The sequence below is a fragment of the Martes martes genome (genome assembly GCF_963455335.1).
Source record: "Martes martes genome assembly, chromosome: 7".
Taxonomy (NCBI): Eukaryota; Metazoa; Chordata; class Mammalia; order Carnivora; family Mustelidae; genus Martes; species Martes martes.
The window spans coordinates 61,499,600-61,510,505 of NC_137894.1; the positions used below are offsets into that span (position 1 = coordinate 61,499,600).

General features: G+C 37.6%; 1 protein-coding gene across 3 annotated transcripts in view; it reads left to right on the forward strand.

The window, feature by feature from the left end:
- Positions 1–8,723, forward strand: part of SNAP23 (synaptosome associated protein 23) — a 48,427-nt gene extending 39,704 nt beyond the window's left edge. The window contains exons 1-4 of one of the 3 annotated variants that reach the window (XM_080808185.1): positions 654–776; positions 2,432–2,590; positions 4,252–4,396; positions 5,986–8,099. In XM_080808185.1, the coding sequence (XP_080664311.1) occupies positions 775–776; positions 2,432–2,590; positions 4,252–4,396; positions 5,986–6,051 (372 nt within the window). In that variant the 5' untranslated portion in view covers positions 654–774 and the 3' untranslated portion in view covers positions 6,052–8,099. Of the gene's footprint in view, positions 1–653; positions 777–2,431; positions 2,591–4,251; positions 4,397–5,985 lie in introns of those variants that run through there. The other 2 variants (XM_080808184.1, XM_080808183.1) reach the window with 2 other exon arrangements.
- The last annotated feature ends 2,183 nt before the right edge of the window (positions 8,724–10,906 follow it).

Below are 10,906 nucleotides of genomic sequence, written 5' to 3' on the forward strand. Positions count from 1 at the left end.
ATGAGTAGCTGCTTGACAATTCCTTAAAAACAGATAACTTTCAAGGGTATTTCACGTCGGGGGGACAAACTCCAAGGTGATGGCAAGTGGCGGGGTAAACTGGAAGGCATTACCTAGAGTGCACATGCTGAAAGAGACCTGGAGCAGCCAATGTGGATGAAGATAGAAAATGAGCACCATTTAAAAATCACCTCTTCACAAACATGCAGAACATGTCGTAACTGCATGAGAAAAGTGTTTTTCCCCAACTCATTTGAAACTCATTTGAAAAGCAGACTGAACCCAGGGGTGCCTGGGTGGCTCCGTTGGTTAGACAACTGCCTTTGGCTCAGGTCATGATCCTGGAGTCCTGGGATTGAGTACCGAGTAGGGCTTCCTACTCATTGGGGAGTCTGCTGCTTCCTCTGACTTTCCCCTCTCAAGCTCGCTGTCTCTCAAATAAATAAATAAATAAGTAAATAAAATTAAATCTTTTTTGAAAAATGACAACCCAGTGCAAAACTATAAAAAGAAAAATTCAAAGTCACCTTTTTATACCTTTCCCCCTTAATATTGGAATATCTTTTAGGATCCAGTTCTCTTAAAGGGAGAAGGAATGATAACCATTCTGATTCTTTGTTTAGAACACAGATGATGGTTTCATTGGAATTCATTCATAATATCATGTTGAAACAATTCATTTGCATCCTGAGCCCCTTGTATCTTATGGAAAGAAGAATTCTCAAAAACTTAAAGGAATTTCAAATCTTTTAAGATCCAGAAGGAAGTTGGAGCATGTATGTATTTCTTGAAAGACCAGGAGCTGGCAGGCCCTGTCCCAGTCTACTCTTTATGTACTATGACTCTCAGAAACGTGATGAATTCCAGCCCTCACTCTTTCACTTCTACAATCTGACATCCCGATAAAAGCTGCACTTACCCTCTGTTACTTTTTATTGATACATCTGGTTAACAACTTTCTGGTAAACTTAAGTGCTGTTTATTTTGTTTACTAAGTATTCCTCTGCTTTAACATTTTGTCTGAAAACTTACTTTATTAACAAAGAATACATGTAAATGGGTTTCACCAAACTAACAGAAAATTATTTATAATCATTTAGAAAAGGTATATCCCACCTTGTTCCAGGACAGATTTAACATGGCTTGTTAATAAATTGATAAATTAATTAAACATAGTAGCACAGGTAGGAAATTGGGAGAACTTAAAGTGGAACCAAGAAAGGCACTTCGATTAGTTCTTCAGTTTCATAGATATATTTACCTTTTTAGTACCTCTTATAAAAAAGGTGGTAGTACCCTTTCTATAGCATTGATGACTTAAGGTTTAGATCCGATTCTAGGTTTGCCAAAAGCTGGAATGTCTATTATGTCTATTAAGGAAGGAGCTACAATTTTCATAAAAATTTCTGTTTTTGCAGTTTTGTAACTTCTTTGTTAACATTATGTGGGATAAATCAGAGACCAATATTACAGCTTTATAGTACTTTTTGTTTATAAAAAAGTAAAAATTAAAATTAAGAATGAAAAATGTACCTAGCCAAATCATCAGTAAAAAAACTTTTGTGTTATTTTTTTGTAACATTAAAAGTCACTTTACAAGGCCTTTTTTCTTGCCATTATTACCAGTTTGAGTAGTAAATCCCTAGATAAAATTCTGGCTTTGACTACATCAGTTACATCTAAAGTATATTATATACTTTTATTTTTAAGAGGCTTGGATTTAGGATTTTTTTTCTTTTCTTTTTTTTGGGGGGGGTGGGGAGGAAAAGTAAAATCTTAAGTGAAAAAGCCCTAAGTCAAAGGATTTGTAACTGGTACCAGTGTGGTCAAGATGGTTATCATTGGCTATTCAATTTGGAAATAATTCATGCCTTCCTTTCATGATGTTTGGTTTTTGTTTTTGTTTTTAATTTAATACAAAATTCTAGCTTTAAAAAACAATCAGCTGGATCTACTCTTGTTCAAATAAGTGGGCAGCTGGGGTCTGAGTATTGCCCACTCAGCCACCTTTCTTTTCTCTTCTGTCCCTCATCAACTTGGGAGATCCCTCCAAGGAACTTCATAAGGCATTCCAGAATATCTTTCCTAAGGAATTTATTTTCCTAATATCCATTGTTTTCTTTTCTGAAGACTGTCACAGGCCAGGGAAACCTGAAAAGTCAAATATTTTGCTACTTGCTAACTTTTTAGTGAACATTTTATGTAAATAGTTGAACCTTTAAAAAAAATGTTTAATGTCAATGGCCTTCACAATTCATCTTTTTCATATACCATATTATAATGGAACATAGCATAGCTAACCTAGATCTAGCTGTAGGTAGCTTTCATTTTAAGGATGCTAGGGTTATCCTGAAAGTAAAAAAACACTAATAATTACAATTCTTCCCCTCCTGCTTTTCTGTATCTCTCTACAATCCTGACTCTTACACAGGACAAAGAACTTTGAGTCTGGTAAGGCCTACAAAGCAACATGGGGAGATGGTGGAGATAACTCTCCTAGCAATGTAGTATCTAAGCAGCCAGGCCGAGTGACAAACGGTCAGCCTCAACAACCAACCACTGGAGCAGCTAGCGGTGGATACATTAAACGGTATGCCAGCTCCTTCTGATTTTTTTTTAACCCCTTTCCTAAATGAATGGCTCACTCAGGGGAATGGGTATTGTTATACATGAACCCTAACTCATCAATTAGAAATAGTGTTTATTCCATCTGAAAAATGCACTTTAAAGTCTGCCTTTAAAACCGGTTTGTTAAAAAACAAACAAACAAAAAACCAGTTTGTTGACTGGTTATTGACTTTCATTGATAGATTAACTTTTCTTTATATTTTTCAGTATTTTGAAAATTACCCAAGTAAGCATATTTTACTTCTGTAAATGGGAGAATGTGTTTTAAAATGTATCATGCAGGGGCGCATGGGTGGCTCAGTCAGTTAGGCACCCGACTCTTGATCTCAGCTTAGGTTTTGATCTCAGGGTCAAGAGTTCAAGCCCGGTGTTGGGCTCCATGCTGGGCGTGGAGCCTACTTAAAAAAGAAAGAATGTATCATGAAGAGTTAGAGGTTGGCCAGATCCCTATAAAGATAACTGTAAAGAATCAGATAGTAAATATTTCAGACTTTGTAGCTACTCAGCTCTGTTGTTATAGGGTGAAAGCAGCCATAAACAATAGGTAAGCAAGTGAGCATGGCTATATTTGAATAAAACCTTATTTACATTATCAGGTAGTGGTGTTGCACACTGAAATAAAGTTCTCAGACACCAATCTGAGTGGCCATGTGGGGCTCCCTCTGCAAGGGAGAGCAGCAGCCTCTGAATCCTGCACGTAGCTTTTATTTTTTTATCAGAAGAGCAAGGACACATGCCTCAAGCGTGGGAAAGGAATACAGAGTGATGGCAATATCTTGAAGCAGGCTGGCATTTTCCCCTACTCATAGACACCCAGGATGTTTGGGCTAGCAATCGCCAGGTGCAGAAAGGAGAGACTGAGGATTACATTATTTCATAGCTCCCAACTTATGCCCTGCCCATAGGGATCATGGGATGCTGCTCCTGTCAGGCCGTTGCGTTCAACAGCCCAAGAACGGGAACGCTTCTGATGTTTCAGCTGCTTCCGTGCTCACTCCTTAGGGTTTACAATATATTCTCTTAACCTATGCCTTGCCCCAGAAGATCGTGAGATCCTGCTCCTCCTGAGCCATTGCATTCAGTAGCCTGAGAACAGGAGTGCTGCTGATGTTTCAGTTGCTTCCACAGTCACTCCTTAGGGTTTATAATATATTTTCTAAGAAATACTTCATACGATGGCAAGCCAGTTTTGACCTTTGGGCCAGAGTTTTGCAACCTGTTTTACAGCAGTGTTTCTTTAGACTTAGTCTGCATGAGTTACCTGGGGGTTTATTAAAACCTAGAATGCTGGGATTCACTTCCAGTTTGATTCAGTGGATCTGTAGTAGAGTTGAGAATTAGCATGTTTTCATGTTTAATAAGTTCCCAGGTGATGCCGTGATCACTCTTTGAGAACCATTGTTCTCGGATTGTTTCTTCTCCTCCATGGCCTTAAGACATTTGTGCTCTCTTTGGTCAGTCTTTCAGTTTTTACTATGGAATGTTTTCTGAGAATGGTAACCTACATCCCCAGGGGTCTAACACTTGCTGAAGTAATTTTGGTTACTTATTTTAATGAAGACTAAACCCAGATTTAGTCCATTTTATAATTCACCAAAAAGCAGAATTAACTTTTTGTGATAGTATAACTAACGATGCCAGAGAAGATGAGATGGAAGAGAACCTGACTCAAGTGGGCAGTATCCTAGGAAACCTAAAGAACATGGCCCTGGACATGGGCAATGAGATCGAGGCTCAAAACCGACAAATAGACCGGATCACAGAAAAGGTAAATGGTCCTTCAAAATTCCTTCAGGAATTTGAGACACTCACAGTGTTTTAGTACTGGACATCTGTGCTTGATACTTTGGGGGAACAATAAGAGAAGATCTTGTCCTCACAGGACATGAGGTGGCAGTTTGAACATACTGAAAAATTATAGCCAGGTCCTACTATTTCTTGTTCATGGGAGTTGGTTCATTTTGAAACTAAGACCTTAGAATGAGTGGTTTTATTTCAAATTTCACACATGAACCTTAGAGTCTACTCTAACCTTTGGAAGGGCTATATTTTTCCCCCCTGAATGAACATGTTAGCTTTTGGAGTTTTACTTTGATACTAAAAAATTAGTAAGTTCCTAAATCCTCATCTCATGAGTCAGTAAGTGAAAATCAGTTCTGCAGAATGGTTCTTGTGGAGTGGACACACAAAACGGGGTCTTGTGAGTAAAGAAAAGATGGAATTGCTTTTTTTTTTCTTTTTTTACTTCACATGATGTAAAAGATACTGAAAATGCAGTTGGGGTTCATTGTTTGGATGTGCCATGTCTAAAAGCCATTCTTGTTATTGTTATTTCATTAAAAATCTCAGGGTCCCTTAAAGAATGGGGTGAGTTTTGGGGCACCTGGGTGGCTCAGTGGGTTAAGGCCTCTGCCTTTGGCTCAGGTCATGATCCCGGGGTCCTGGGATCAAGCCCTGCATCAGGCTCTCTGCTCGGCGGGGAGCCTGCTTCCCCCCAACTCACCCCCCTCTCTGCCTGCCTCTCTGCCTACTTGTGATCTCTGTCAAATAAATAAAATCTTAAAAAAAAAAAAAAGAATGGGGTGAGTTTCTAAGCTTGGCTCTGTTGAAATCACTTAATAGTGGATTTCATGGAAGTAAACTATCGTTCATAAGATGCTTTTAGAGCTGTCCTGTGGGTTTAACGTACTACCCATCTTTTTAATTCAGATATTGATGTGGATGGTAATAAATCTGTTAAAAAATCTTGGGGAAAGTTCTTTCAGTCTTTCTGGGTTAAACCTAGAGTAGTCTCAGATAGGATTCTATGATTCGGTTTAGGGAACTCCCACAATGTCCACATCTATAGCAGAAAGCATTTTTAATTTCATTGTATCGAAAAAGCCATTGATTATAAGATGCATCCCAGTTAAACTATGAAAACGTACTACAGAATTCATGAAATACTGGCAGGTTCTTCTGTTAAACCTTTGTCATGTTTATATTCCGTTTTCCCAAACGAATTTCATGTTCTCTTCTCTTCTTGCCGAAAATGAGTTAAGATTTTGTTTATTTGAGAGTGAGAAAGTGAATGAGAGAGAGCAGAAGAGAGGGGAGGATCATAGGGAGAAGCAGGCTCCCCACTGCAGGGAGCCTGATTCGGGACTCGATGCCAGAACGCCGGGTCTGTGACCTGAGCCAAAGGCAGTCACTTAACCAACTGAGCCGCCCAGGCACCCCTGAAAATGAGTTTTGTAATGTAACTTCATGCTTCCTGAATTTTCTCAGTGTGTCATTTACTCCAAATATATGAAATTCAACTTTTATTAGAGTAACTTACCTTGTAACATAATGCTGATACCTTTTTTTTTTCCCTAGGCTGACACCAACAAAGATCGTATTGATGTTGCCAATGCCAGAGCAAAGAAACTCATTGACAGCTAACACTGCTGCTGTACTTCTTTATCGTGTATTCATTTCTCTAGCTCCTCCTTCAAAGTCATTACCTTTTCAGAGTTTGACATTTTGGTTCCATGCTCTTCTCAATCAGGAGATAATGTGCAAGAAGGGCCAGGAGTACAGACCCCCTATTCTTTTATGATCTCTTTCCCTTGAGGGTATACTACTGCTCAGACTTCCTTCTAGTATTTTTTGTTCCTTGGTTCATAGTCTTAGATTGTTTTTTATACATCATATATAGTATTACTTTTCATCCTCCTCATTTACTTTAGCAGGTTCTTTTGCTTTCAAGATTTGGAAGCATTGCCAAAGACAGCCATGAAGAAGGAAGCTAGAGGCAGGGGGAGCGAGCACAAGTAGGAGAGGCAAGAGATAAGAGGTTGTTACCTTAGTAAAACCTGCAGGCCACAAAGCAAAAGTTGCATAGCCACAGTAAAGATCTAGTTGGTTTTAATTTTTCAATTTAAGTTGCAGTTATTGCCAGTTAAGGCTACTACTTGGTTTCGGAGCTTTTATACACAATATTTATACACAACTTGGCAACCTCTGCTCCAAAAAAAATAGAATGACTTTTTCAAAGTGGGCTTAGTTTCTGAACATTTGGTGATTTATGTATGTACATAGACAGTGATCCCATTTCATACCGCACCATACAGGAACACTTTGTATAAATGAATGACTTTTTATTTTCACATTATTAGTAGTATCATGGTCCCATTACATGCCTATTAACCTCATAAATTTGTTATTAGTCTTTGAAGAAAAAAATATGTAAATATGTATTGTAACATGAGAATTTCTCTCTAAAGCAGGACTTAAAAATTTTTTTGGAAAAGTTTGACAAAATATATTACATGAATTCAGATTTACCTCAATGTCAAGAATTATGTTTAGATAGGAAAAAAGAAACTTGTTTTGATCTCAGGTAGAAAAATAGTTAGATTGCCTTGAGTTTTTTATAGCTTTAGACTTTAAAAAAGCTAGACTTTATTCTGTTTAACTAAAAGTGATTTGGAAAATTTTGCCTTTGGTTTAATTATTGATGATTGCACTATCATTCAGTTAGCCTTGTAGATTGAATTATGTCTAGAATCACATTTATTTAGATCCTGAACAGTGTTATAAGAATCTGATTGATATTTGTCACCTTTATTTAAGAAGTAGTATCTGCACACTTCGAAGCTATTAATGTGGATTGGTTTGACCAATACCACTGCTTGATCTTTACAATTAAATTTTATAACTAACTAGTGGAATTGTTCTTTCAAATAGGTAATATGTTTCTGTGACTATTTGGTGGGGGCTGGGGGGCAAAAATTTCATCAGCTCTTAACAAACTGAATAAAGCAAAGGTCCTTAAATCAAGAAGCACTCTGATGGAAAGCTGCCTTTATAGCACCTTTCCCATTTTTTTATTGGAAATACTAACAGGACTTTTCTTCCTACGATTTGTCATGAGGGTCATTTTAAATATTATTAGTCTCTTACTCATTTGAGCTTTAATACACTAATGATTGAAAGGATGTTTATGCACTAGAACTACAACCCACTTAGTGAAGGTACTGTTAACACGAGGACTTCCATAGGCTGAAGAGGAAAATATTTAGAGTGAGATTCAGTCAGGCCCTCTGGAATAGAAATGCTCCATGCCTAAAGGAGTAGTTTGGCAGGTGGTGGTAAATGTGTAAAGAGAGAAAGTATAAAACATTAGAGATTGTGATATACCTAAATTAAAAAATATTTTTCATGTTATGGCTAAAGGCAGTAGTTCTGAGGATACCAAAATGCTGCCCCTACAATATAATTGGTTAGAAGTGTAAGTTAAGGCACTCAACTATCTGAATTTATACTCTGCCACTTGCTGAGACTGTAAGCCCATTTCTATGCCTCAGTTTCCTTGTCTGTAAATGGGGATTAATAATTCTTCCTCCATAGAGTTGTCACGAAAAGTCAGTGTGGTGATGCCATGTCAAGAACTGAGAGCAGCACCCAATAAATGCAAGAGCTTAATAAATTATAGTTGCTATCCTCTCTTGGGTGGAGCTCTTTTTGGGTCAAGAGTCCATTTGTGAATTTGATGAAAGACAACCTAGCCTGTCTCCCCAGAGAAATAAACATAAAGATGAATCACGCATAAGTAAAAAGCACGCATCAGTGGGTCTTAAAAGCCTATCTGTGGATCCCAGGTTACAAATGCCTCCAAGAGAAAGAAAGAAAGGGAAAAAGAAGAGGGATGAGGTCATAGAAGTTAGGTCCATAATGCACCAGAAATACAAGCTGTTGACTTAAAGCCTTTTCTGATTTTCTCCTGTAACATTGTATGGAGACTTGTTTCCATTACTTTTGAAAGGTAGTAACTGAAAGTAGTTAACACAAGCTCTAGAGTCTGACCACCTGTTTCAAATTTTGCTTTAGTCATTTACTTGTGTAGTCTTGAGCATAACACTAACCTTTAATTAAGGAGTTCAAAAATAGTATCACTCTTGGGGCACCTGGGTGGCTCAGTGGGTTAATTCTCTGCCTTTGGCTCAGGTCATGGTTCCCAGGGTCCTGGGATCGAGTGCCGCATCTGGCTCTCTGGTTAGCAGGGAGTCTGCTTCCCGCCCCCCTCCTCTGCCTACTTGTGATCTCTGTCAAATAAATAAATAAAATCTTTTTAAAAAATTTTATCACCCTCAATTTAATTTTTTAACACTAAGCTTCTTCAAGTTTCTAGTCTTAAAATAACAGTGGTATTTATCCCCAGTAGTTATGCTTGTTTCTTTCCTCCTTCACTCTTTTTTTTTTTTTTAATATTATTTATTTGTCAGAAGAGAGAGAGAGAGAAAGTGCAAGCAGGGGGAGCCAGCAGGCAGAATGAGAAGCAGGCTCCCTACTCAGCAGGGAGCCCAATGTGGGACTTGATCCCACGACCCTGGGGTCACGACCTGAGCCAAAGGCAGAGGGTTAACCAACTGAGCCACCCAAGTGTCCCTTCCTTCATCCTTGTTACCACACTTCAACTTAGATCTTTTCATGTCATGTGTGAATTATGAGTCTCCTCTTAACCCAGACATTCTGTATTCAGTTGCACTTAGAATTAGTTTCTTTAAATATTATTTTCTCTATTAGGTCACTGTCTTATCAAAATTCCAGGTTATCCCAGTTACATTCCTAATCAGATTTGTATTTTTTTTTCAGATTTGTATTTCTCAGATTGATAGTGAAGTTCCTTATTCTCTAGTCATTTGTTTTCATCCTTTTTAATGTAGTATTTGCTCCAAGCCTTCTGTTTCTATGACTTGCTAACTTCTATATTAATGCCGTACAGGTGAAATAAATGGCACCATTTATTGATTGCTTACTGTATCATGGGCAGTCTTCTAAAATGCCTTTATGTATCTTTTTACTACATCCTTCTAATAAACCTGAATGGTTGGAGGTATTCTCCATATTACAGATGAGCATAAATTGCTCAAATTTACAAAGCTAGTAAATGACAGACTGTGTATTCAAACCAGGATCTTTCTGACTCCAAGGCCCATGATCTTAATATACTACACTGACTTCTAACCAGGCTCTAAAAGAATGTGGGTGACTTCAGGTTGGTGGCCAAACAAATACAGGTCTCCAGACCACACACATGTTAACCAACTTCATTATGTTGGCTCATAGGTAAGTAAATACTGGTGCTTTATAAATCTGGGCATGTTACTTCACATAGTTCCTGCCCATAAGTAGCTCATTCTAGCAAGAGACAGATGCATATAGTGCTATCATAACAGATGGGGGAGCAATTAATTTGGCTTAGACTTAAAATGAGTTTTAGACAGAAGGAGCATGTTTAGTGAGACAGGGCATTCCTGACTGAGCAAACAATGTAAAGGCAGTTACAGGGGAGGCACACACTGTGGGTTTAAGGAGCAGAATAATCTGGTATGACTGGGCAGGTGAAATGAGAGTGAAGAAAGGGTATCTGGAAATAAGGCTGGGTTCAAGTTGTGAAAGCTAGCGGTCACTGATTCTCAGAGATGGGGGATATTTTTAACTCCAATTAATAATTAAATGTCTGGGGACATTTAAGTTGTTTACTTTAGAAGTTCTGATTTATTAGATGTTAAGCACTGATTAAAAAAAAAAAAAAACTAGAGAAACATTGTTTAGTAGACCAAAAGATTAAGCATTGAAGTTCACAAAAAGCAAAATTCAGTTGCTAAGGATAAACTGGCAGCCCATCCCTCCCCATGTTGAGAAACAGAAAATAACATGGGAAATATGGAATACCTGGATCAGATTTCAAGTCAGAGAGATTTACGCATATAAACACTAAGCTGTTGTGATCTATTGACTTAATGGTTAAACTAGGTTTATAAAACAAGAACTGACAGTACATGCTAAATTGCCCTGGCAAATACAAAACCTCTGAACATTAGAGTGGTAGTTTCCGAAATGTTCATGTCAGTAACAACCAGAAGTCATCTACCTTTGTACTTTTAGTTTCTCTTAATAAGCATGGTTCCAGTACTGCAAGATGTTTATCAGTTACATGAAGGCATTTCAGTACTCCTGCACTTTAACAAGAACATGAAACATTTCTTTCTAATCAGTTTACTTTCAAAGGGCCACATACAAGTTAAAGTTCTGCCTTCTTCCTTTGAAGGATTAACCCTTTTTCCAGCCGAAGTTCATTAAAAATCTTTATTTAGTGTATTCTTGCATCCAGAGAATAAACTTTAAAAACATAGGTTATTTTAAAATATTGTAGCAGTAGTTTTGATACGTAATTTGATTAGAATTATAAATACAAAAAGGGGAAAGGATTATCAGAAATAAGACATTATTTCTAACAAAGCTTCAGGAA